Source organism: Lissotriton vulgaris, chromosome 7, assembly GCF_964263255.1.
Source record: "Lissotriton vulgaris chromosome 7, aLisVul1.2, whole genome shotgun sequence".
Taxonomy (NCBI): Eukaryota; Metazoa; Chordata; class Amphibia; order Caudata; family Salamandridae; genus Lissotriton; species Lissotriton vulgaris.
Window position 1 is genome coordinate 1,316,917,422 of NC_141695.1, and position 23,531 is coordinate 1,316,940,952.

At 48.7% G+C, this 23,531-nt stretch overlaps 1 protein-coding gene across 2 annotated transcripts in view; it reads left to right on the forward strand.

Annotated features, from left to right (window-relative positions):
* LOC147703583 (uncharacterized) overlaps positions 1-23,531 on the forward strand; it is a 1,699,045-nt gene that overhangs the window by 1,182,372 nt on the left and 493,142 nt on the right. For both annotated transcript variants that reach the window (XM_086931923.1, XM_086931924.1), the window contains exon 17: positions 19,322-19,559. In XM_086931923.1, the coding sequence (XP_086788049.1) occupies positions 19,322-19,559 (238 nt within the window). The remainder of the gene's footprint in view (positions 1-19,321; positions 19,560-23,531) is intronic.

The following is a 23,531-nucleotide window of genomic DNA, read 5'->3' on the forward strand; positions in this document are numbered from 1 at the left end:
GCACCAAATGGAACTCGATTTATTTTATCTTTTGATTTTGTATTTGGATATGTTAATCTCATTAACTTGCATGTCAAATAAAAAAAAATAAAAAACTAACATGAGCTTCAATAGGAATTCCATAGAGCATATTATCAAGCCCCTTATCGCCGCTTTAGCTGCAGTTTTCTGCCGCTAAAGCGGCGATAATTTTATCGCCTGCCTTGATAATATGCCCCTGTTTTTTTCAAGCTTTCATTATTCCCAGGTTTTCCTTTCTACTCCAATACCTTTTTCTTCATTTTGACCTAAAACAAATCCATCTGCTTCTTGCCAAACCTGGGAGCTGTAGCATAGTTTTTGCCGCAACATGAAGGCAATGGCACATGTCGTGTATAACTATCTGAAAGAGACAGTTAGTTATAGATTCCTTACCTTAGAATTACCCCCAGCCGTCAGACTGGATCTGGATACGTTTTTCTAAGCTGTACTTCTGCGCATTGATAGGTGGTGGCGGTCGACTCTGCGTCTGTCATTGGCATTGTGGTCACCGGGATGACGTTGCATTGCTTACTTAGACACCACCCCTCTGCCCTAACATCAGTTCTCTTCTTCTGCGCCAGCCTAGTGCAGATACGAGTAGAGCTGCCTCTTTAGTCACTTTTTGATTACATTTTTTTCAATGTTTTGTCGACTTCTTTTGACTCTTCGACTCCTGGTGTGCGAGAGATGTCCCATCGTCAGACCCGCTTCAAGCCTTGTGAGGCCTGTCGCAGGCTGATGTCAGTGACAGACCCGCACCTTGTGTGCTTTGGTGGCTGGATCACGACCTGAAGTAGTGCTCCGACTGCCGGGCCATGAATCCTAAGTCTTTGCAGCAGTGGTCCCGAAATCTCATGGAAGCCAGGCAGTCGGCTCTGTGTTGCTCCCGGTCTTGTTCAAAGGAAAGGTCTCAAGACCATTTGCAGAGCCCTCACACCTCATCCCATTCAAAGTCTTTAAAGTCCTTGGGTAAGTTGAAGCACAAGAAGAAGGCAAAGAAGCACCAGCGATCTTTGCCGTCTTCCCGTTGGCCGACTGACGCAATGCGGGATCAGGAGTATTGTGGCTCTAAGGCTCTGTCTCCGGGCCTGATTCAGGGATGACTTCGCACCACCCCCGTTACCAGGAGCCAGGGCGTCCCCTGCCCAACTTTGTATATTTTATGAAGCCCTCCACGGTATCTTTAGGCAGCCCAACACTGACGGCACGTCTTTGGGCCCTATGGAGATGGTTTGGGGCCCTGGGCATTCGATGCCGGTGGATCTGGCCCAGGCGGCCCGGGCGGCCCCCGTGGCTCCAGGCCTGGATCTAGATTGATGCTGGTTGATCTTCCCCGAACTTCCCCAGCACCAATACCAGCAACACCGCCCCCGGCGTCGGCCATGCCCCCGGCCAACGGCATCCCCATCCTCATCCATAGAATGGACCTGGAGCCGGGCCGATGTCAAACCCAATGCCGGAGGGTTTATTTGTTCGCCTGTTCATCCCTGGTGTTCCTGATTTCCCAGATGGTGGTGATGAAGACAGGGAAAGGTCATCAGACCATTTAGCAGACCAGCTTGAAGAGCCGGACTGGAGAGAGGACCTGCGTGACGCCAGTGGTCTGGACACTTCTCCACACCTTGGCATGCTGTCTCATCCTACCGTGGCTACAGAGGAGGGAGCGTCCTACGCTGTGATGGTACGGAGGGCAGCTGAGGCCTTGGGCCTAGCGCTCCCTTCAGTGGCAGTCAGGACTAATCTCCTGACAGGTGCTTTAGCCTGCAGCAACCTTCTCTGAGCCCCTCCTGCCCTTCAACAAAGCCCTCACTGACGTCCTTCTGGGCACCTGGTCCAAACCTAGCACAGGGGCTCCTGTTGAAAGAATGATTGCCCGCCACCATTGCTCGGCCCCGGGCAACCCAGAGCTTGGTGGTCTTCTTCCAAGGGCACATTACCTTCTGCTCCCCAGACATGGAATTCAAAAAGCTGGATCATCTTGGGAAGCGCATGTTCTCTTCCTCCAGCTTGGCACTGTGGTCCATGAATACCACACGCCTCTTGGGCCGATACTCCCAGACTATCTGGGATATGGTCATGCAAGTGCTGCCTCAGTGCCCACAGGAGGCCCGGACTGTTCTCTCTCTAGCTATGGTAGACTGGAGAGTTGCAGCAAAATTCACGATTCAATGTGGATACCACTGACTCACTGGGCAGAACGATTGCCATGTTGGTAGCCCTTCAGCGCTATGCGTGGTTGAGGACGTCTGGCTTTTCAGGGGCTGTCCAGTCTAAACAAAGTTTCTACCCCCTACACTTGGGACTAATCTCCTGACAGGTGCTTTAGCCTGCAGCAACCTTCTCTGAGCCCCTCCTGCCCTTCAACAAAGCCCTCACTGACGTCCTTCTGGGCACCTGGTCCAAACCTAGCACAGGGGCTCCTGTTGAAAGAATGATTGCCCGCCACCATTGCTCGGCCCCGGGCAACCCAGAGCTTGGTGGTCTTCTTCCAAGGGCACATTACCTTCTGCTCCCCAGACATGGAATCCAAAAAGCTGGATCATCTTGGGAAGCGCATGTTCTCTTCCTCCAGCTTGGCACTGTGGTCCATGAATACCACATGCCTCTTGGGCCGATACTCCCATACTATCTGGGATATGGTCATGCAAGTGCTGCCTCAGTGCCCACAGGAGGCCCGGACTGTTCTCTCTCTAGCTATGGTAGACTGGAGAGTTGCAGCAAAATTCACGATTCAATGTGGATACCACTGACTCACTGGGCAGAACGATTGCCATGTTGGTAGCCCTTCAGCACTATGCGTGGTTGAGGACGTCTGACTTTTCAGGGGCTGTCCAGTCTAAACAAAGTTTCTACCCCCTGCACTTGTCAATCTTTTGTACCCCAGACAGATTTTGTCTCAATATTGTCTTTCCAAAAGTCGAAAGCCTGTCTAGACAGTCGGGCAATAAAGACTGCAGAATAAATCCGATTTGTATTGGTTCACATATTTTTCGTTCCTGTCTTGTTCACATTTTTAAAGTAAAACGTTTCTGGATTTGACAAGTTAAACCCTGAAAAATAGCACAATTTGTGCGAAGTCATCCCTGAATCAGGCCCGGAGACAGAGCCTTAGAGCCACAATACTCCTGATCCCGCATTGCGTCAGTCGGCCAACGGGAAGACGGCGAAGATCGCTGGTGCTTCTTTGCCTTCTTCTTGTGCTTCAACTTACCCAAGGACTTTAAAGACTTTGAATGGGATGAGGTGTGAGGGCTCTGCAAATGGTCTTGAGACCTTTCCTTTGAACAAGACCAGGAGCAACACAGAGCCGACTGCCTGGCTTCCATGAGATTTCGGGACCACTGCTGCAAAGACTTAGGATTCATGGCCCGGCAGTCGGAAATTTCTTTGCAAAAGTGTTTAAGCTACCCTTTGGAGGTGTAGGACAATGTTCCCATTGGTTATACATAAATACATTCCTAGACAATATGGATTTGGTCAAGAAACGATGACCATAATGGTTATAACAATACATTTGTTCATAGTCTGATGAACCCTCTAAATGTTCATGATTTGTGAATACAGCTGACATTTCTAGATCAGACATTATGTTATTAACAGTCTTGAAGTCCCAATTATCAGAAAAGGTACTAGAGGTAATAAAGTAACTTAGAGAAATTTTAAATAAGTGTGGAATCTTTAAAAGCTTCGATGGGCCAAAAAAGTCATATTCGGTTTTGGCCCAAACTATGCCATCCGGTATAGGAACGGCTGTGATGTTCACTGCTGACAAGTCTCTCTGTTCACGATGGGATGATTTGTGCAGTTGGAGAAGTAAGTTCACTCTTTTACTGGCTGTGTTCATTTGAATATATCTTCCATTTATCAGCGTACCCAGAGTTATTACCAGAGCTAACCGACGTAGAAAGAAGAATATTCCCAAAACAATCCATAGTTTAATCCATGGTGAAACCAGATAAGTCTTTTTCAGGAAATGAAAAAAGTCTGTAGCTTGTTCTTTGAAAGTTCTTCGTGCTGGCGTCGTTTCAGGTTTGCTGGGGTCCTCAGAAAATGTATCAAAGTTAATGAAATACCCTGAGGCCGTTTTGTCAATGGTTGGAATTGCACCAGCTTTGATCTTTAACATCAGTTAGTCCTTCACATTACTAGCAGTTTTCTCACTTCTCAACCCTTCCAAGAGTTAGAAAAAGTGCATTGCTTTGACCCATGCAGGCCTCTAAACAGGACTAATGATACTGTGGTAAGTATCAGCAGTTACTTGGCTACATTGGTACATAGATGGATAAATCATTCCCAGAAAATGTTGAGATCTCACTGATACGTAAGTCCCTTACCAAGAAAGAGGCCCTTGTAGGTATCCGGACAATCCCATCATGGTGAAGGCTGTTTCTTCAGTGTTGTACATGGGTGTCCATGTTCTGCCTAACTGTAGGTCGCCGAGACGGGCTTCGACGTGCACCTTCACCAGGCACTTATGTATTGACTCTAAAGCCTGCGAAGATACTCATTTTGCCAGATCCTTACTTCAAGACTTTTAATGTGATTGTTTCCTCAGATCCACTTTTGTTTGGAAGTACTGCTTGGGACTGAGAAACAAAATGAGAAATCTTCAGGCAGAAATATCCACCTGAATAAATGTTAATTATCTTCTATAATAATCTTTAAAATATATGCTCTAGTTACCTGCAGATCCATCACTGAATCAGCCCCCCCACAATTCAGAGAAGCAGTCTGGCAGATTTTGGAGATAAGGTCCCATGATATTTCCATTCTGTACTCTGCCATCATTCTATTTATGTTGTCAGTCTCATCTCTTTTCTAGAAGGTTTGGAAGAATGGATGTTAACTGACGTCAGATCCGACAGTGGCACTTTATATGCCTCTCAGAATTCATGTCTGAGGAAGAACCTAGGGCCCTGACTAGCCATGCAGCACCACCTGCCGATGCTGAGGAGCTAATGGAAGTGTCTAGTACCTGGAGGGATTCATATGGTGAGGAGTATGCAGGTAAATAGAGTATCCCTCAGAAAGATCATTACCAAATATAAGTATTTCATTCATAACTGAACTACTTGTAAGAAAAGTAAGAAGCTCCAAGTAATTAAAACGTATTTATTCTATAAGTATGAAGCACAGCAACCAGGCGTGACTGCCAGCAGCAAGGGACAGATGAACCCTGGGCAAAGTACTACGCTACGCTAGCTTAGTTTGCAGAGTTTGTGCTACTTTGCACTACGCGAATTGCAAGTAGCACAGTGCAAACACACGTAGCATAGCGGTAATTGTTTGCTTTCTTGCGGTCCTCAACATCAAGTTGGCGTCCGTGAGCGAACAAACTGACATCCCAGCGAGACTTTTTCCTTGTTGGCAATCAACAGCAAGTTTCCTATTGCGAGCGTGGAAAATTAACCTCCTGGCGAGATTCTCAATGCTGGGAGGTCAGGTTTCTCATTGCGAGTGGTCGCGTATGCTCGCGACCGCTCGCGAAGAGAAACTACCGGTCCGAGTTGAGAAAGCTGCCCCTCGAGTAGAAATCTACTCGAGTGGAAGAAAATGAACGCTTGCACTGTGCAAGATGCAGTTTGCACTGATTGCACAGTGCGGACAAGCATCCGGCACTGTGCAATCAGTGCGAACAGCATTTTGCACAGTGCACTACACAGTTCACGTAGCTACCCATAGCGTGAAGTGCACTTTGCTTCGCTAAGCGTAGCGCTACTAAGCAAACTAAGCACAGGTTAGAACAGATGCACCTGACCCTATTGCTTGGCAGCAGCCTCAAGGTTCCAGGTAGAATTAGAACAAGTATTAAAAGATGCAAACACAGGGAGGGGAAGAGGAGAAGGAAAATGAACAAGCATTGGCAAAGTAAATGTAGATACAACATCTTCCCTTTTTTAAAAGAGGAAAAAGAAACAAACCAAAATACATTAAATCATCTCATGAAATCAGACAACCTTTGAGGAAATTGTCTGGCACGATCTGACAGTTTTACTCTAAATGCAACAGTATCATCAGAACAATTGCGAGGCGCGACAGTATCATCAAAACATTGTAAGGTACAGAAAATGAGATTGGCATGTATTCTTGATTTGACCTTACATTACCATTGGTATCATCATCTATTTTTGATCTTGCAGGACATTTTGCAACATGCCTAGCATTCCAAAGCTTACCATCTTGTGTGATGACACTGTTATCAAAAACTTTAACAACCTTCATCGCTTTGGTGAATCTATCTGAGCATTTAGTAGTGAACCCCGTTTTTAGGTCGAGCATCAGTGAAGGACCTATTGTTATCGGGGGAATCTGAGACAGCGTTCGGCCACGCGCCTCTGCTGTCTCAGATTCGTCCTCTAGGGCGCGCACGGCGCCGTGCACATCCCCTGCCTCCCATTCACAGCCTCTCTCAATCACACACAGCCACAGTCATGCATGCGCACACACATTCCCACGCGCACACCCCCCTCCCCCCCCCCCCAGGCATACACATACACACAGGCAGGCACGTACACACACACACACACGCACGCACCCCCCTCCCCCACCACTCACGGGGCTCACGCGCACACACACGCGTGCACACACAGACACACATATCCCCTCCTCCACTCACCGTACTCTTTTGTCGCGTTGCCTCGCTGCGCTCCTTTTCTCCGGCGCATCTCCACACGCGGGGCACTTCTCTGGATTTTCACGCTACCGCGGGGCTCTCCCTCCATGATTGGAGCCCCGCATCAACAAGCAACACCGGCCTCTTCCTGCCGCGTCACAGGCCCCGCCCATGTCACGGGCAAGGATGCCTGACTTCCTGGTTTTAAAATGCAGTTTGTTTTTATGAAAAAGAAAGCCCGAACTGACTTGTTTAATATAGTGCTTGCCACCGGGCTGTGCTGTTTCACCGCGCTATGGGCGACTGGTGCTTCAATGCCAAATTCAACTGTAATGCTCGCGCTCTTTGCCCAGCCTGTCAGCTGCTGTAGGGGTTGCGGAGCGTTGACTGTTGAGCTCCCCAACCAAACCACTGCATCTACTGCCTGGGTGCAGCTGGCCCGGAGGACCTGCCGCACACAGCTACCAGTTAATGCAAGTGGAGGTGCGGTTTTATCGGAAGGAACGCAGTGTTTTCTTATGGGCAAGGAACAGCTCTGTGGTGCCAGTCACATGGACCCGGCTTGCTCGTCACATGATGAGCAGGGATTCTGGGAGTTGTAGTTCACCGTGGCAGGGATGGGAACCCCTCCAGGAGCCAAACCATGTAACCGGCGTATGGTATTGTTTATGTTAACAGCTGCGCAAAACTCTATTGATCGCCTCACGTCTCAGCAGGGAGTTTTGTGCACTTTCTTTTTCATTTCAAAAGCTCGAGGGGTGAAGTGCTAGGTAAGTCGACGATCAGCAGGGACTTTTGTGCACTTTCTTTTTCATTTCAAAAGCTCGAGGGGTGAAGTGCTAGGTAAGTCGACTGAAAGATCTGATCCTATTGTACTGTTTGTTCCAATCTCAATTTCTGCACGCCACGTTTTGGAAATTTCCACCTACTCGAGCATAGTAGTCCAAAAAGTTAAAGTATTCATTAAAAAAATCCCTTAACATGGCAAAGCATTATTGCATAAAATAGACTAAAATCATTTGTCATGAAGGGAATAGTTGAAGGCGGCAAACACTGCATTCTGCAGCACCTCCTGCCTGGGTGAACATCAAACGTGTCCCGGGGGTTGGTGGGCAAGCCTTTTGCGCGGTGTCTCGGATCACACAAAGCGCATTCCCTCAAAGAAGCCGTCTCTTCTTTGTCGCCGCCACTTACAGAAACACAGGATCAATCAATCAATCAATGACATTTATAAAGCGCACTACATACCCGTAGGGTCTCAAGGCGCTGGGGGTGGGGGGGGGGGTGCCGCTACTGCTCGAACAGCCAGGTCTTCAGCTTCTTCCTGAAGGAGAGGTGGTCTTGGGTCAGGCGCAGGTCGATCGGGAGGGAGTTCCAGGTCTTGGCGGCCAGGTAGGAGAAGGACCTTCCTCCTGTAGTCGCTCTTCGGATGCGGGGGGCGGCGGCGAGGGCGTGGTTGGCTGATCGGAGGTGGCGTTTGGGAGCGTAGAAGTTGATTCGGCTGTTGAGGTAGCTCGGGCCTTGGTCGTGTAGGGCTTTGTGTGCGTGGGTGAGGAGGCGGAAGGTGATTCTTTTGTTGACTGGGAGAAAGTGAAGGTCTTTCAGGTGTCCGGAGATGTGGCTGGTTCGTGGGATGTCGAGGATGAGTCTGGCTGAGGCGTTCTGGATCCGCTGGAGTCTTTTCTGGAGCTTGGCGGTGGTACCGGCGTAGAGGGCGTTGCCGTAGTCCAGTCGGCTAGTGACGAGGGCCTGGGTGACGGTCTTCCTGGTCTCGGTGGGGATCCACCAGAAGATCTTCCGTAGCATGCGTAGGATGTTGAAGCACGCCGAGGAAACGTTGTTGACTTGCCTGGTCATGGAGAGGGAGGAGTCCAGGATGAAGCCCAGGTTGCGTGCATGGTCTGTCGGTTTGGGTGCGGTGCCCAGGGCGGGAGGCCACCAGGAGTCGTCCCAGGCGGAGGGTGAGGGGCCCAGGATGAGGACCTCCGTCTTGTCCGAGTTCAGTTTCAGGCGGCTGGTCGTCATCCACTCGGCTACCTCTTTCATCCCTTCGTGCAGGTTGGCTCTGGCGGTGGCGGGGTCGTTGGTCAGGGAGAGGATCAGCTGGGTGTCATCGGCGTAGGAGATTATGTTGAGGTTGTGCTGGCGTGCGAGGGCCGCGAGGGGGCTCATGTAGACGTTGAAGAGGGTGGGGCTCAGAGAGGATCCTTGAGGGACGCCGCAGATGACTTCGGTGGCTTCTGACTTGTACGGTGGTAGGCGGACTCTCTGTGTTCTTCCGTCGAGGAAGGAGATGACCCATTCCAGCGCCTTGTCCTGGATTCCGACGTTGCTGAGGCGCTGTACTAGGGTGCGGTGGCAGACCGTGTCGAATGCCGCGGAGAGGTCTAGGAGGATGAGGGCCGCTGTTTCTCCGTTGTCCATCAGGGCTCGGATGTCATCGGTGGCGGCGATGAGGGCGGTCTCGGTGCTGTGATTGGCTCGGAAGCCGGACTGTGAGGGGTCGAGGGATCCATTCGACTTCGAGGAAGGCGGCCATCTGCTTGTTGACGGTCTTCTCGATGACTTTGGCTGGAAACGGGAGGAGCGAGATGGGGCGGTAATTCTTGAGTTCGGTGGGGTCCGCTGTGGGTTTCTTGAGTAGAGCGCTGAGTTCGGCGTGCTTCCAGCTCTCAGGGAAGGTGGCGGTGTCGAAGGATGTGTTGATGATGTCTCGCAGGTGGGGTGCGATGACAGCGTCAGCCTTGTTGAAGACGTGGTGAGGGCAGGGGTCGGTCGGTGATCTGGAGTGGATGGAGTTCATCGTGCGGATGGTGTCTTCGGTGCTGATCGGGGTCCAGGCGTGGAGGGTGGTGGTGGGGGGTGGTTGTTCGGTCTTGGTGTGCGTTGGTTGGTTGTTGAAGCTGTTGTGTATGTCCGCGATCTTGTTGTGGAAGTATGAAGCGAGGGAGTTGCAGAGGTCTTGCGATGGGGTGATGTCGTTGTTTCCTGCGCTGGGGTTGGATAGCTCTTTCACGATGTTGAAGAGTTCCTTGCAGTTGTGTGCGTTGTTGTCCAGCCGGTCCTTGAATGCAGTTTTCTTGGCGGCGCGGATCGCTGGTGGTGCTTCCGGGTGGCCAGCTTGAAGGTGGTCCTGTTGTCCGGTGTAGGTTCCCTTCTCCAGACTTTCTCGAGGGCTCGGCAGTTCTTCTTGGAGCTCTTGAGTTCGTCGGTGAACCACGGGGCTTTCTTGCTGCCGGGTCTGCTGGGCGGGGTCCTCAGCGGGGCGAGTTCGTCCGCGCAGTTGCTGATCCACTTTGTGAGGTTGTCGGCGGCCTGGCTGGGGTTCGCTGAGCTGGCAGGAGGGTGCTGGCTCAGGGAGGTGGCGAGCTGGTCTGCTGTGATCTTGTTCCAGCTTCTGCGGGCGGCCTGTTGCTGGTGGTGGTGGGTCGTCGTTCTCTTGAAGGTGAAGTGGACGCAGCTGTGGTCCGTCCAGTGGAGTCCGGTGGCGTGGTTGAAGACGATGTCTTTGCAGGATGAGAAGACTGCGTCAAGTGTGTGTCCTGCGAGGTGGGTGGGGGTGGACACCAGCTGCTTGAGTCCAAGATTGGCGAGGTTGTCGAGCAGGGTGCTGGTGTTGCGGTCGTTGTTGTTCTCCAGGTGGAAGTTGAGGTCCCCCAGGAGGATGTAGTCGGCGGAGGGGAGGGCATGCGGGCTGACGAAGTCGGCGATGTCCTCGCTGAATTGTGTGCGTGGTCCCGGGGGTCGGTAGATCAGGGTGCCTCTGAGGGTGGTGTTCGGGTCGGTGTGGATCTGGAAATGCAGGTGTTCGGCGGTGGTCAGGGTGTTGTCGGTGCTGGTCGTGAGACGGATGGTGTTCCTGTGGATGATGGCGATGCCTCCTCCCATCTGGTTGGCGTTGCGGTCCCTCCGGACGATCTTGTAGCCCTCTGGGATAGCGATGGCGATGTCGGGAGCTGAAGAGGCGTTCATCCAGGTCTCTGTGAGGAAGGCAACGTCTGGGGCTGTGGCGTCTAGGAGGTTCCAGAGTTCGATGGCGTGTCTGTGGACGGAGCGGGTGTTGAGCAGGATGCACTTGAGGTGGGTGCTGGTGGTGTTCGACTTGGCGGGTGCTGGTGCGGGGCAGGTCCGGATGCAGGTGAATTTGCAGGCGTGGCAGCTGAAGGGTCCGTGGGTGCGTCGTGGTGTGGCTTGGTGGCATTCTGGGAGTCGGCCGGTGTTGAGTGCGATGAGGGTGGCGGCGGAGTACGTCAGGCAGGTAGGTCGGGGTCTTCGTGGGCCAGGGGTCCTGGCGCTGGTCGCGATCCGGTCGCGGACGGGCGCAGACGGGCTTACCTTTGGCGTGCCTTCGGCGCACAATCGGCGCGCCCGCTGCTCTTGACCGCTGCGCGTTCGCACGGTCGCCATATAAGGCGAAGTGCGCGGGTGGGCGGGGCAGCTGGGAGGCGGGAGCGGGGAGGGAACAGAAGGAAAAAAGGGGCGGGGTCTGCGGTGGTGGCGGGAAGCGGGGAGCGGGGAGGGAAGACGGAGGGCGGCGAGGTAGGCGGGCAAACAGGAAGGAAAACGCTGATACGGCAACAAAAACAATAACAATGCAAAAGGAGAATAAGACGCTAACACGGGCACAGAAATAGAATACAGGCACAAATGAAAGTCAAAACAAGGCAAAAACAACAACAGCGGAGTCAGCCGGCAGCCGGCAACGAGGCAGGCAGCGAGGCAGAGGGCAGGCTATGGGGCACACGCAGCAGCTGGTGGCCGTGCGGCGCGGGGGTGTCCCACCAGTGGGTCACACTAACCTGCGTCGCACGGTCGCCATATAAGGCCAAGTGCGCGAGTGGGCGGGGCAGCTGGGAGGCGGGAGCGGGGAGGGAACAGAAGGAAAAAAGGGGCGGGGTCTGCGGTGGTGGCGGGAAGCGGGGAGGGAAGACGGAGGGCGGCGAGGTAGGCGGGCAAACAGGAAGGAAAACGCTGATACGGCAACAAAAACAATAACAATGCAAAAGGAGAATAAGACGCTAACACAGGCACAGAAATAGAATACAGGCACAAATGAAAGTCAAAACAAGGCAAAAACAACAACAGCGGAGGCAGCCGGCAGCCGGCAACGAGGCAGGCAGCGAGACAGATGGCAGGCAATGGGGCACACGCAGCAGCTGGTGGCCGCGCGGCGCGGGGGTGTCCCACCAGTGGGTCAGATGTGGGTCAGATGTGCTGAGGAACGCGGAGCTGGGGCAGTTGTCGCCTGTTGGGGTCCCGGACCGCTTCCTTTACCTCAAGTGTCGGCCTTGGCACTTCACTTTCACACGGTAATCAGCAGAGGTGTTGTGGGGGAAGATGCCCAGTCATTAGAATAAAACTTCACTCTTTGCCCCCTCCAAACCAGCAGACTCTTACATGTCGCTTACATCTAACTGGGTCTGTCCTTGCGCCCCTGTCCACACAGTACCTGACAAGTGATCACGGCCCACAATACTTTGGTTCAGGTACACCTCAAAGAAATCCCCGAAACTAGCCTTTTAAACACGGACGGGCATGTTAATTCTCTACACCAACGTTGTTCTTTGTACCCCTCGTCCTTCCCTGTTGTGCTTGCCCATGTGTGTTTGCCAGCGTCTCCCCTCCTGTACATCCCCCCCTGCAGTTGTTCTTTGTCGCCCTTCCCCTTCCCTGTTATGCTCACCTTTGTGTGCTCTTCCTGTTGTCTCGTGTTGTTGTTTAACTGCAGCGATGGAGGGCCTGCAATTCCACTATACACCAAATATATTCAATTCACAACACCCCCATAGGTGTAGGGTGAGTCAGGATATATGGGACAGAGTGTGTCAGCAAACGAAGCGGTTTGGTGCGTCAGTTTAGAAATATTCTTATGGCACAAGAGCTCCTTCACTGCACTCTTACTGTGGGCCCCTCGTGCGCTGCCTGGGAGTGCTTTAAAAGAAAATATAAACTGCTGGTACTCTCCCATTAAATATATTGCAGCTTTGTTGACAAGTGCATTTACTCTCTCTTTCACCTTGAAGTGCAGGTACTCCGTCCTGGACAGTATCTGCCCATTTAAAGCACTGTTTTCAGCATAAGAGCCCTAGCATTAAGGGGTCGAGACTCGGGTGAAACCTTGAGGGTGCGAGTGTCCAGCTCCTTCTGCCCACACAGAAATGTCGCCCAAGCTTTCCGTGCAGCTTTCACCTGGTACTGTCTGACCGCGCCATAAAAGCTGTTGACTGAAAGGAACACTCTGTGCATCCTTTAACCTGACAGTTCAGGGGACAAGGGAGATACAAATCGATTTACACAATGTTCAAGTGTGAAAGAAAGCTGTTTTTTTTCTTTTTAATATGTTACATTCCTATAACCCTCCCACCCCCCATGTTGATTCTGTAGACTGTGTTTGCATAGCGTTTGATCTCACCACACTAACATTTCAATCTCTGTACCTTCACATCACTTAATGGTGTGTGCACTTCCCGGCTCAAGAGGTCCCAGTTGGTGTTCGCGACTGCGCCTCGCTCTTCGGGCTTTTACATGCTGCGCCAACCATGGAAACGGTAGAGTAGAGGAATATACCAGCTGCGGCTTAAAGCCGGTCAGTCCCTCAGAATGCTTGAAATCGCTGGCGCCAGCCTTACTTAATGGCACAGGGCAGGGGGCTCCAGGCCATAGGGAGCAGCGCGCGGAGGAATCAGGGGGCATGACATGGCACATGGTCGACCCAGGGTGGGCACGTCAGACAAGGGTGCAGGAACAGGTGGGCCTGTCCACACAGGGTGAGCAGGTTTCTCCGCTACCCGGTTGGGGGTACAGTGCCTCGTCTGGGATCCCAGGGCTTGGGCTAGGCACTGACCCTTATGGTAGGCCATCCCCAGGTCCGGCCTCCTTGACAACAAAAGCCACTGGTCTAGCATGCCTTATTCCCCCAGACCCGGCCGGACGGCAGGGCACAAAAAGGTAGCGAGTTGGGCCTAACTCCTTGGAGAAGTTACCCCTCCCTACACGCAAAGGGCGTGGGTGACCAGCCAAATGGTGGTCCCAGAGGTAACACGACAATGAGGACTACCAAGGATCAACGAAAGAACTGGTTGGTAGGCGTGCCATCTACGAACTGAATGTACCACGATATTGATCTGCACAATATGATGATTGACATGTTTACGACCCAGATATGATTTACGACAACTACGACCTGGTTGGCTAAGTTATTGGGATGCCTGGGGTATGGGTCTTGGGGTAGATACTTCCCCACGGTATGGGGGAGTGCGGGGGTTATTGCAGAGGCCGCCGCACCCCCCCGAAGGGGGGGGGAGGCTCAAGGGCCGGCGCCTTAACCCACGCCGAGCCCCAGTGGAGGAACCGGTTCTGGGCGCCCAGAAGCGGCAGGAAGACTTAACACCTCACAGGGGAGCATCCTGTTGGCGCCAAGGAACCCCCAGCCAATAGGGGATACAGCATGGTACAAACCCCCCAATGGGGGACCAGCTGCACGGAACGGACAAGCAGATAGGGGGGATATAAGCCACCGCTTCCCCCAGATAGCTCCTAATTTTCGTGGAGCGGGGGAAGCGGCGCACCTGAATTTTTGGACCCACCCACCCACACCTAGGAACCAGCAGTTGTCGCAGTGCTGGACAGCAACACAAGCATCGGCGGAAATTGTTACAACGGATGGCTAAGGAGACACACCAACAGGGCGGTGTGTAGAAGTAGGCCACTCATTTTGGGATGCCGCACGGCAGGGTGAGGTGGCCGGGCCAAGGAGGGGAGTAGCGAACGGAGACGGCGCTCGCGGCCCAGACCCGGCCGGACGGCAGGGCACAAAAAGGTAGCGAGTTGGGCCTAACTCCTTGGAGAAGCTACCCCTCCCTACACGCAAAGGGCGTGGGTGACCAGCCAAATGGTGGTCCCAGAGGTAACACGACAATGAGGACTACCAAGGATCAACGAAAGAACTGGTTGGTAGGCGTGCCATCTACGAACTGAATGTACCACGATATTGATCTGCACAATATGATGATTGACATGTTTACGACCCAGATATGATTTACGACAATGAAAACGACATGTATGATTTATGACCCAGATATGATTTATGACAATGATGATGACATCTATGATTTATGACCCAGATATGATTTATGAAAATGATGACATGTATGAGTTATGACCCAGATATGATTTATGACCACGGCGATGGCATGTACGATTTATGACCCATGATATGTTGTATGACATGTTTATGACCCAGATATAATTTATGGGATATTGTGTTGACATATATATGACCCAGATGTGATTTATGATCCCAATAAAACTGCGGCCAACAACCACCACAACAACTACGACCTGGTTGGCTAAGTTATTGGGATGCCTGGGGTATGGGTCTTGGGGTAGATACTTCCCCACGGTATGGGGGAGTGCGGGAGTTAAAAGGGCAAGAACCGCAGATGCGACCTCCGAGACTTTAGGAGTGACAACCATGTCCTGTGTCCGGTAAATAACTTCAATCAGCCGCACAAGCGTATGACTGCTTAGAAAAGATTGGGGACAAAATAAAATTTAACATTTCCAAGTGAACGTAATGATTTTCAGAATGTGTATGAATGAGTCCTTGTGTAATGTAACTGGTGCCTATGTAAAGCGCTCCAAACCCTCCGGGTCAAGTTAGCGCTATACAAAACTGATAAACAGACAATTGTATATAGTTTAGGTAATCAACCATAGCTGTCATAGTTCCAGGGTCAATGCGTGATGTTGTTAGTTTGTATGGTGTTATGTTATTTTATATGCCGAGTTATGTTGCATTACGCGCCATAGTACTCTAGGTTACGAAAAGGGCAATTTTGAAGGATCTAAATAATTACACAAAAAACCTATAGACTCAAAAAATCGAAATACATCATAATGTTAATTTGTTTTCTGGGCGGGTCTGAAAAGGACGTTGTCTTTAAAGCTGGCTGTCTTTTTTATATTGTTTCATTGAGGGATTTATTCCATTCTAGCCCATACCTTTAGACTTTAAAATTAACAGTAGCTTTCCGTTTTACCGATTTGCATTTGCCCTAACACCGGCAGCAAAAGCCAAAAGCAGCTTCCTGTAGCCCCCCCCCACCACCACCACCTTCCTTTCTATGCCTTCTCGTGCCTACTGTCCGTTCCCTACTCCCAGTGCCCCGTTCACCTGCTCTGCCCAGGTCCTTGCTCTCTCCAATGTCTCCCCCTCCCGCCCTCTCCTCTGTCTCCCCCCCCGCTCCCATTCCGGTTTTCCCTTAAAGGAGTGTGCCCGAAAATATTATTTTTTCCAAACTTATCGCTGCCTGCAAACCACTCTTGCCAGGGGCTGTGGAGCAGGACTCACAAATACCCTCAGCCCGTGTGTGTTGTGGTGGAGGATCAGGCTCATTGGGTGTCGCAGCGAACTCTTTTCTTGTCTTTCTCTCTAACTTTCGTGGCGGAGGCGTGTCATTACTTAATGGTGTCTTCTGGGTTATAACTGCTCTCAATTGTGGAAAAGTGGTACTGTATGTGTGAGAACATGGGCTTAAGTTAAATGAAGTTGAGCAGCTGAAAGGGAGAGAAGGAGGTGCCCTGGTCAGTGATACCTATCTATATGGTATATTGCATCTGAGTTTGATATGTTTTCAGTGTTCTTTTTAATGTGTTCTGTTAGTGGTGTTTGCTGCCTAAAAGAACATTTGTGCCAGCCTCAACTTAAAAGTAATAGTAACAACCCTAACATCTTCATGACTTGTACACACAAGTGCAGGTGCTGTATTTGTGCAGTTGTGTACTATTTATGCCACTGTTTCCCAAACTGTGAGTTGCGGCCAACTGATGGGTCGCAAGCTGGTTTTTGTTGGGTAACAAAAGTCCAAGCAAAAAATAAAGAGGTAGTAAAATTTGGTCCCCCTCACCCCCAAATTTGTGAACGAGAAATACCCAATGCAAATAAGAGCCACTAATTATTTGGGAGTCTCTGCAGGAACTGGTCTTTGGAAGAAGGGTCAGCATTTAAGCTAAGTTAGTTTTTCACTATGCTGGATATTTATAGCCATCACATAAGCAAAGTAAAAAAAACAGCATTTGCAATGCAATAGGTCTCGCATTTACACGAGTTTCAGCTATTGGTATTCTAAATGACTGCGTTTTATTTCTGTTTTTTTATTAAAAACATTTTGAAAAAGGCATTGTCATTTACAATGCGAGAGTTTAAGCTATCGGCATTGTAAATGACAATGCCATTGATTTATCTGTTTTCAAAACCAACACATAGATGAAAGGTTTGTCATTTACAATGCCAATAGCTCAAACTTTTGCAAATGCGAGACATATTGCATTGCAAATGCTTGTTTTAATTCTGACCCAGTCACCAGTCTTTAAAGCGTAAGATTTAGTTTTCTACTTCTCAGTTTTAGTTGTTTGGCCTCCACCCTATGCGCAGCACCAGTCATCAAATCATCCGAATAAACATTGCTCTTGCTCTTCTCCCTAAACCACCATGGACAAATTTTAGAAGAAGGATCTCTACCCTTAAAAAGGCGGAATGGACTCATTTCAGTTGTGGTATGGGGTGTGATTCGATACAACCATAGCCTTTCTCTTAAACTTTTCTTACAATCTCCTCCCAACTTATACACATCAGAAACATATCCTTTCAACACTCTATTGAATGGCCTATCCTACCACACTTCCTACACTCTATTTTATCCTCCATAGGACGCCATGTGTGTACTGCTGACCCACCTTTAACAAACACCAGACCTCTCATATCTATCCTGTTTCTTAAATCCCCCATTGTTATTTATACAAGAATTGTAAGATCCTGAAAAAGACGCTTTATTTTTTACCAATTTTGCTCAGAAACTGCTCCTAAAAATGGGATTTTGAAGAATATGTGTGACGAAATGATAAGGGATCAGATCATTGTGCATGTAAGAAATAAAAAGACACAAGAACGTCAATGGGAATTGGGTTATCCAAATCTGGTTGAAGCTATATCCACAGCCAAGGCTTTATGGCAATCTGAAAAATGGATGCATACTGTGAGGAATGTTAATACTAAATCTGAAGAAAAGGAAGAGATTTGTACCACCAAACGATCGTATGAACAGCAAAATGAAGCGTCTTTTTCAGGATCTTATAATTCTTGTATAAATAACTATGGGGGATTTAAGAAACAGGATAGATAGGAGAGATCTGGTATTTGTTATAGGAGTGGCAGCAGTACACACATGGCATCCTATGGAGGATGTCCAGTATTAAAAAAGGAATGTAGGAAATGTGGTAGGATAGGTCATTTTTCTTCTTTTTGCAAGGACCAGAGAAGATATACTGCATCCACATGTGGAAAAGTACCTTGCACATCAGGAAGATGTGGTATGGTTAGTAAGTGTGAATACACTTTTTTAAGATGTGGTATGGTTAGTAAGTGTGAATGCTGTGCCAGTACGCAAGACGAAAAAGGTTTTGTGGTTTCTCTTTCTTAAGTGGTTTCAAATATAAATGATCCTGATCTTGTACAATGTAAGAAACCTCCAATGTGTGTGGTTGAAGTTGCTAATGTAAATTTGGAACTTATGGCAGATTCTGGTTCCCCATGGACGATTATCTCAAAAAAGTACTGTAATGAGAAACTTAAAAATATGCTGGATATAAAGAAAATATTACCATCTGCCATAATTGCTGAAAGTTTTGATGGTTCAAGAATAGATATGGAAGGATATTTTCAGGTTAGCCTGTGTTTCAAAACAAGAATCACTCCTATTAAGTTATATATTGCTGTTAAAGGAGTAAATGTCCTGGGATGGAGGGACCAGTGGAAGCTAGGTATTGTTTTAAATCCTCGTTCTTGTGAACCTGTAATGCTGGATGAAAGAATATATTTAGAAAATGTTGCTGTCATAAGTTGTGATGAAAAAGAAAATGTGGTAAAAGAAAAATACAAGGATATTTTCTCAGATGTTTTAGGTACATTAAAAGATTATTCACACATAATTAAACTTAAACATGATGCCAAACCTGTAGAGCAAAAATTGAGAGGCATTCCAATCAATGTTAGGGAGCAGTTAAAGAATATGCTGGATGACTTGGTCACTGAAGGTATCATTGAACCCATTGATTTGGCAGAATGGGTTTCTCCCATTGTTTTTGTGAGGCAACATGATAAAAAGTTGGGAGTATGTGTTGACTGTAGAGCATTAAACGCAAGTATAATTGTAGATTGCCACCCTCTTCCAAACATTGATGAGGTGGTTGCCATGCTAGAGGGTGCCAAGGTATTCTCCACGTTGAAGTTAAGATCAGCGTACCACCAGATTCGTCTCACAGAGAAATCCAAAATGCTCACTGCTTTCATCACCCCACAAGGATTATATCAGTATACCAGAATGCCATTTGGTTTGTCGTCTGCAGCCTCTGTGTTTCAGAGAGTAATGTTTAATATTTTTAGAGATGCAGGGAGGGGAAGAGGAGAAGGAAAATGAGCAAAGCATTGGCAAAGTAAATGTAGATACATCACTACTACTATACATATATAGAGATATTATGACTAGTGATCCAAAATCTACCTGCCCAGAGATATCTTGTATCAGTTTTGTTTCCTTGTCTCAGTTTTAAACCAGTTCATATTTAACCTGTTTTTGTTGAATATCTCTTAAAGTTAAGGAGCATCCATATCAGTATTTATGTTTACAGGCTGATGTCGGGGGCCCTTTGGTGTGCAACGAAAATGGAATCTGGTTCCTGGCTGGTGTCAATAGCTTCATCTCTGACTCTTGTACAAGCCCTGTCAGCCCTCCCGTGTTCACTGAGGTGGCGGCCCTCGCCAACTGGATCCAGGCAAAAATATCCGGGGCTTTTTTTGTCAACCAGACAGTCGAGGTTCCTAATGACATAGACAGTGACAACTGTACAGCAGTTATTAACCCATCAGGTAAGTTACATACATGAACATTAAAATTGTTGTTTGAACACAGAAAGAAAGAAACACTCACAGTTCACTTTCACTGCTGAAATTAATCTATGGAATGTTTTTCCAAGTCACAATACAAAGTGGTGCTTACAAAGTAGGTGCTACTGTCAAGTTTCACTTTGTTTTAGAAAATCAGCCATAATTTAGATTTTTCTTCGCTGAGGCCTTATCTTCTCTTTTGCTTGCATTAATTATGATGACATTCATGTAGGTTTCTTGATGACGTCTGGAAACAATTCAGTGCCTGGAAGTGACTTTGAGGCCTGCAGTGCTTGTGCTGTCGATGTATTCAAAGTCATATTCATTCATTGCATAGTCATTGTTAACATATACATTTAAATGATTAATGGACATGCAGTGTGAATTAAAAGATAAAATTCCCTTTTTAGACCCAGATCATGATTGTCACATATAATTTTGATATGTGCGAACTGCGTAGCTCCTGTTAGCGGAATTATGACTTTTGTGTGTTATTGGGTGCGAGAAAATACACGACCCCCAGGTTGCAATACCTTCTAAGCATCTCGGTGTCGGATTTTGTTCTGTACTGTAATTATCGACCAGGAAACTGGGCCAATCGTAATAAAGATTTAAGTGACTGAAACATGTGCAGGTCTAGAAGCGACAGGCATATAAGTAACAATACGTAAGTCTGTGGAGTCGCAACTCATGTATAGTAGGCATAAAGACACCTTAAATTGTAGACAGCGATCTTGTAATATTACGTAGAGAATGCCACATCAGTATAAGGAACATTGCGTGGAAGACTAAGAGAACATCCTATATAGGTCTTTGTAGGTGTAGAACACAAGTATATGTTGTATATATCCCCTCACGGTAACAGGAGATCAACTGCTACATACGAACCCTATATAAGGGGTTAGGATGTGCTATAAGGTGTTGACCGTATAAAGGTTAGAGTTTATGTAACGTGAGAGAAAAATATTTAAGCAATGTTTGTATTATCTCTTAGTTTTCAGGTATGATAAATTTGCAGAAAGTTTTGGGAGTGATAAAAAAAAGTGTGGGTGTGCTTGTGCTGAGACATGAGCCTATATGAATGGTGCTGTGAGTGCTTTGTGTGATGTTGACTCGGCCCGGAATTTGGGGCAATGTCAGGGTGGTAGGTATATGGCTTTTAGTGGAAGCAAACTCAGGTCTTTCGTGGCATAATATTGACTTTGAGGTCCAGAAATGATCCTGTGTCTAATAGACGCCTTATTCTTACATTATTTTGAAGAAGGACACCAAGAGTAAGTGTATTTTTTCAGAGGTATTTTCAAGAAAAAGAGCCAAACATTGAAACTAGTTACTATAAATGCACAGTGGAGAAGTTGGAATCCTGTATCGATTTTATAATTTCAAATGGTTATAAAAAATATATGACAAAAAGATGTTGGCAAGACAAACAGTGACTTATAAATGCACATTTACTTCTTCCTTCTCCATTAAAGAGATTTTAAATTCAACAGCTCCTATTCCACAACATCGCGTTCCGGAGAGCCACACCTTTGTCATGAATGTACAATGTTAGCACTCCAGTTGCTCATTAGAACTCTGAGTTGCAAATGCAGTAGTATACTGGTAGAATTAACTGACCAACTCCTGTCCCACAGGGTGAAGTCACCTTAGAATTAGTAGGGCCCAACCAATTAAGGATTCGTATTGTGACTATAATGTGTTCTAACTTGTGATGCTCTAAACCACCCATTTAGTACACTGTATTTAAACAAGACAAAAATGGCAGAGCTTTATCACCAAAAACCAAATATCCAACCAGCATGCTTCATGTAACCTTCTGCTTAAATAGTACAGCAATACACACACAATCTAACAATCTGTTTTTTCACTTTCGCCCCAAAGGTTAAGGGACTTATTTACAATAACAGTAGTATCCAAAGGGGAGGACATGCCCTAGTAGTTATGGACCTAGATGGAGTAGAGTCTGTCTTTGTGCTTTGCCCTTTCTGCCCAGCTGCTGCTGCTAAGGGGTCTCGATCCCCCAATCAATCAATCAATCAATCAGGGAATTGTAAGCATGCTACTCACCCGTGAGGGTCTCAAGGTGCTGGGGGGGGGGGGGTCCTCAGATCTGTTTAGCGGAAGAGCCAGGTCTTGAGGGTCTTCCTGAAGGTGTTCAGGGAGGGGGCACGTCTGATGTCTGCTGGTAGCACGTTACAGGTCGTGGCTGCAATGTGAGAGAAGGATCTTCCGCCTACTCTGGCTCTGTGGATGCGTGGGTTTTCTGCCAGTGCGAGGTTCGAAGATCAGAGGTTTCTTTTGGGTATCTGGAAGTTGATTCTGTCATTGAGGTATTTGGGTCCGTTGTTGTGTAGGCATTTGTAGGCGTGAGTGAGGATTTTGAAAGTGACTTTTTTCTCCGCGAGGAGCCAGTGGAGACTTCGTAGGTGTTGACTGATGTGTTTGTGTCGGGGGATGCCAAGGACAGGTCAGGTGGTTGTGTTCTGTATTGTCAGGAGTTTGCGGAGTAGGGACTTGTTGATGTTGGCGTAGAGTGCGTTTCCAGAGTCCAGTCTGCTGGTGATGAGTGCGTGGGTGACTGTCTTCCGTGACTCAGGGGAGATCCACTTGAAGGTTTGCAGAGGATGCGGAGGGTGTTGAAGAAGCTGGAGGTGAGGGCTTTGACCTGTCAGTTCATGGTGAGTGATGAGTCAAGTACGATGCCGAGGTTCTTGGCTTGGTCTGAGGGGGTAGGTGGGCTTTCGAGGGTGGTCGGCCACCAGTTGCTGTCCCATGCAGAAGAGGTGGTATGAGGATAAGGACTTCTGTCCTCTCAGCATTGATCTTCAGGCAGCTGTTGGTCATCCAGACTGCGACGTCTTGCATTCCTTTCCGGAAGTTGAGTTTGGCAGTGGTGGGGTCTTTGGTGAGGGAGAGGATAAGCTGGGTGTCGTCGACGTAGGATACGATGTTGAGGCAGTGTTGCCGGTCAATCGCTGCGAGGGGGGCCATGTAGATGTTAAAGAGGGTGGGGCTCATGGATGAACCCTGTGGATCTATGCAGGGGATTTTCGTGGGGTCAGAGAGGAAGGGTGGGAGTCTGATACTTTGGCTACTTCCAGTGAGGAATGATCAGATCCAGTCCAGGACTGTTCCTGTATGCCTGCGACATGTAGTCTGGCGACTAGTGTGCAGTGGGAGATGGTGTCGAAGGCCGCTGATAGGTCAAGTAGGATGAGGACTGCAGAGTGGCCTTGGTCCAGGAGGGTGTGCATGTCGTTGGTGGCGGCGGGTAGGGTGGTCTCTGTGCTGTGGTTTCTTTGGAGTCCGGATTGGTTTGGGTCGAGGACGGCATTCTCTTCAATGAATCGTGTCAGTTTCCTGTTGACTGTTTTCTCTGTAACTTTGGCTGCGAAGGAGAGGAGCGAGATGGACGCATAGTTCTTGAGGTCGGTGGGGTCAGCTGTGGGCTTCTTGAGCAGAGGTCTGACTTCTGCGCACTTCCAGTCATCTGGGAAGGTGCCTGTTTTAAAGGTGCTGTTGATGGTGCATTGTACTTCATGTGCGATGGCGGCAGCGGCTCTGTGGTAGATGTGAGGGGGGCAGAGGTCATTGTGGGCCCCCGAGTGGATGCTTTTCATGGTCGAGGCAGTGTCTTCAGCCGTGATCGGTGTCCAGTTGGAGATGGTGGGCTGGCTGGTGTTTCTGGGGGGTGGGGGGCCGTCAGTGGCGCCTGGTGGGATGGTTGATTAAGTTGTCATAGAGGTTTTTGATCTTAAGGTGGAAATAGGTTCCAAGCTTGTCGCAGAGGTCTTCGGATCGGGTGATGTCTGTGCCTTCACTGCGTGGGTTGGTGAATTCTTGAATGGCACTGAAAAGTTCCTTGGAGTTGGTCAGGATTTTGCTGTGGATGAAGTTCCTCTTTGTGGCTCTGATCTGGTTGTGGTAGTCTGTCATGGCGTCCTTGTAGGT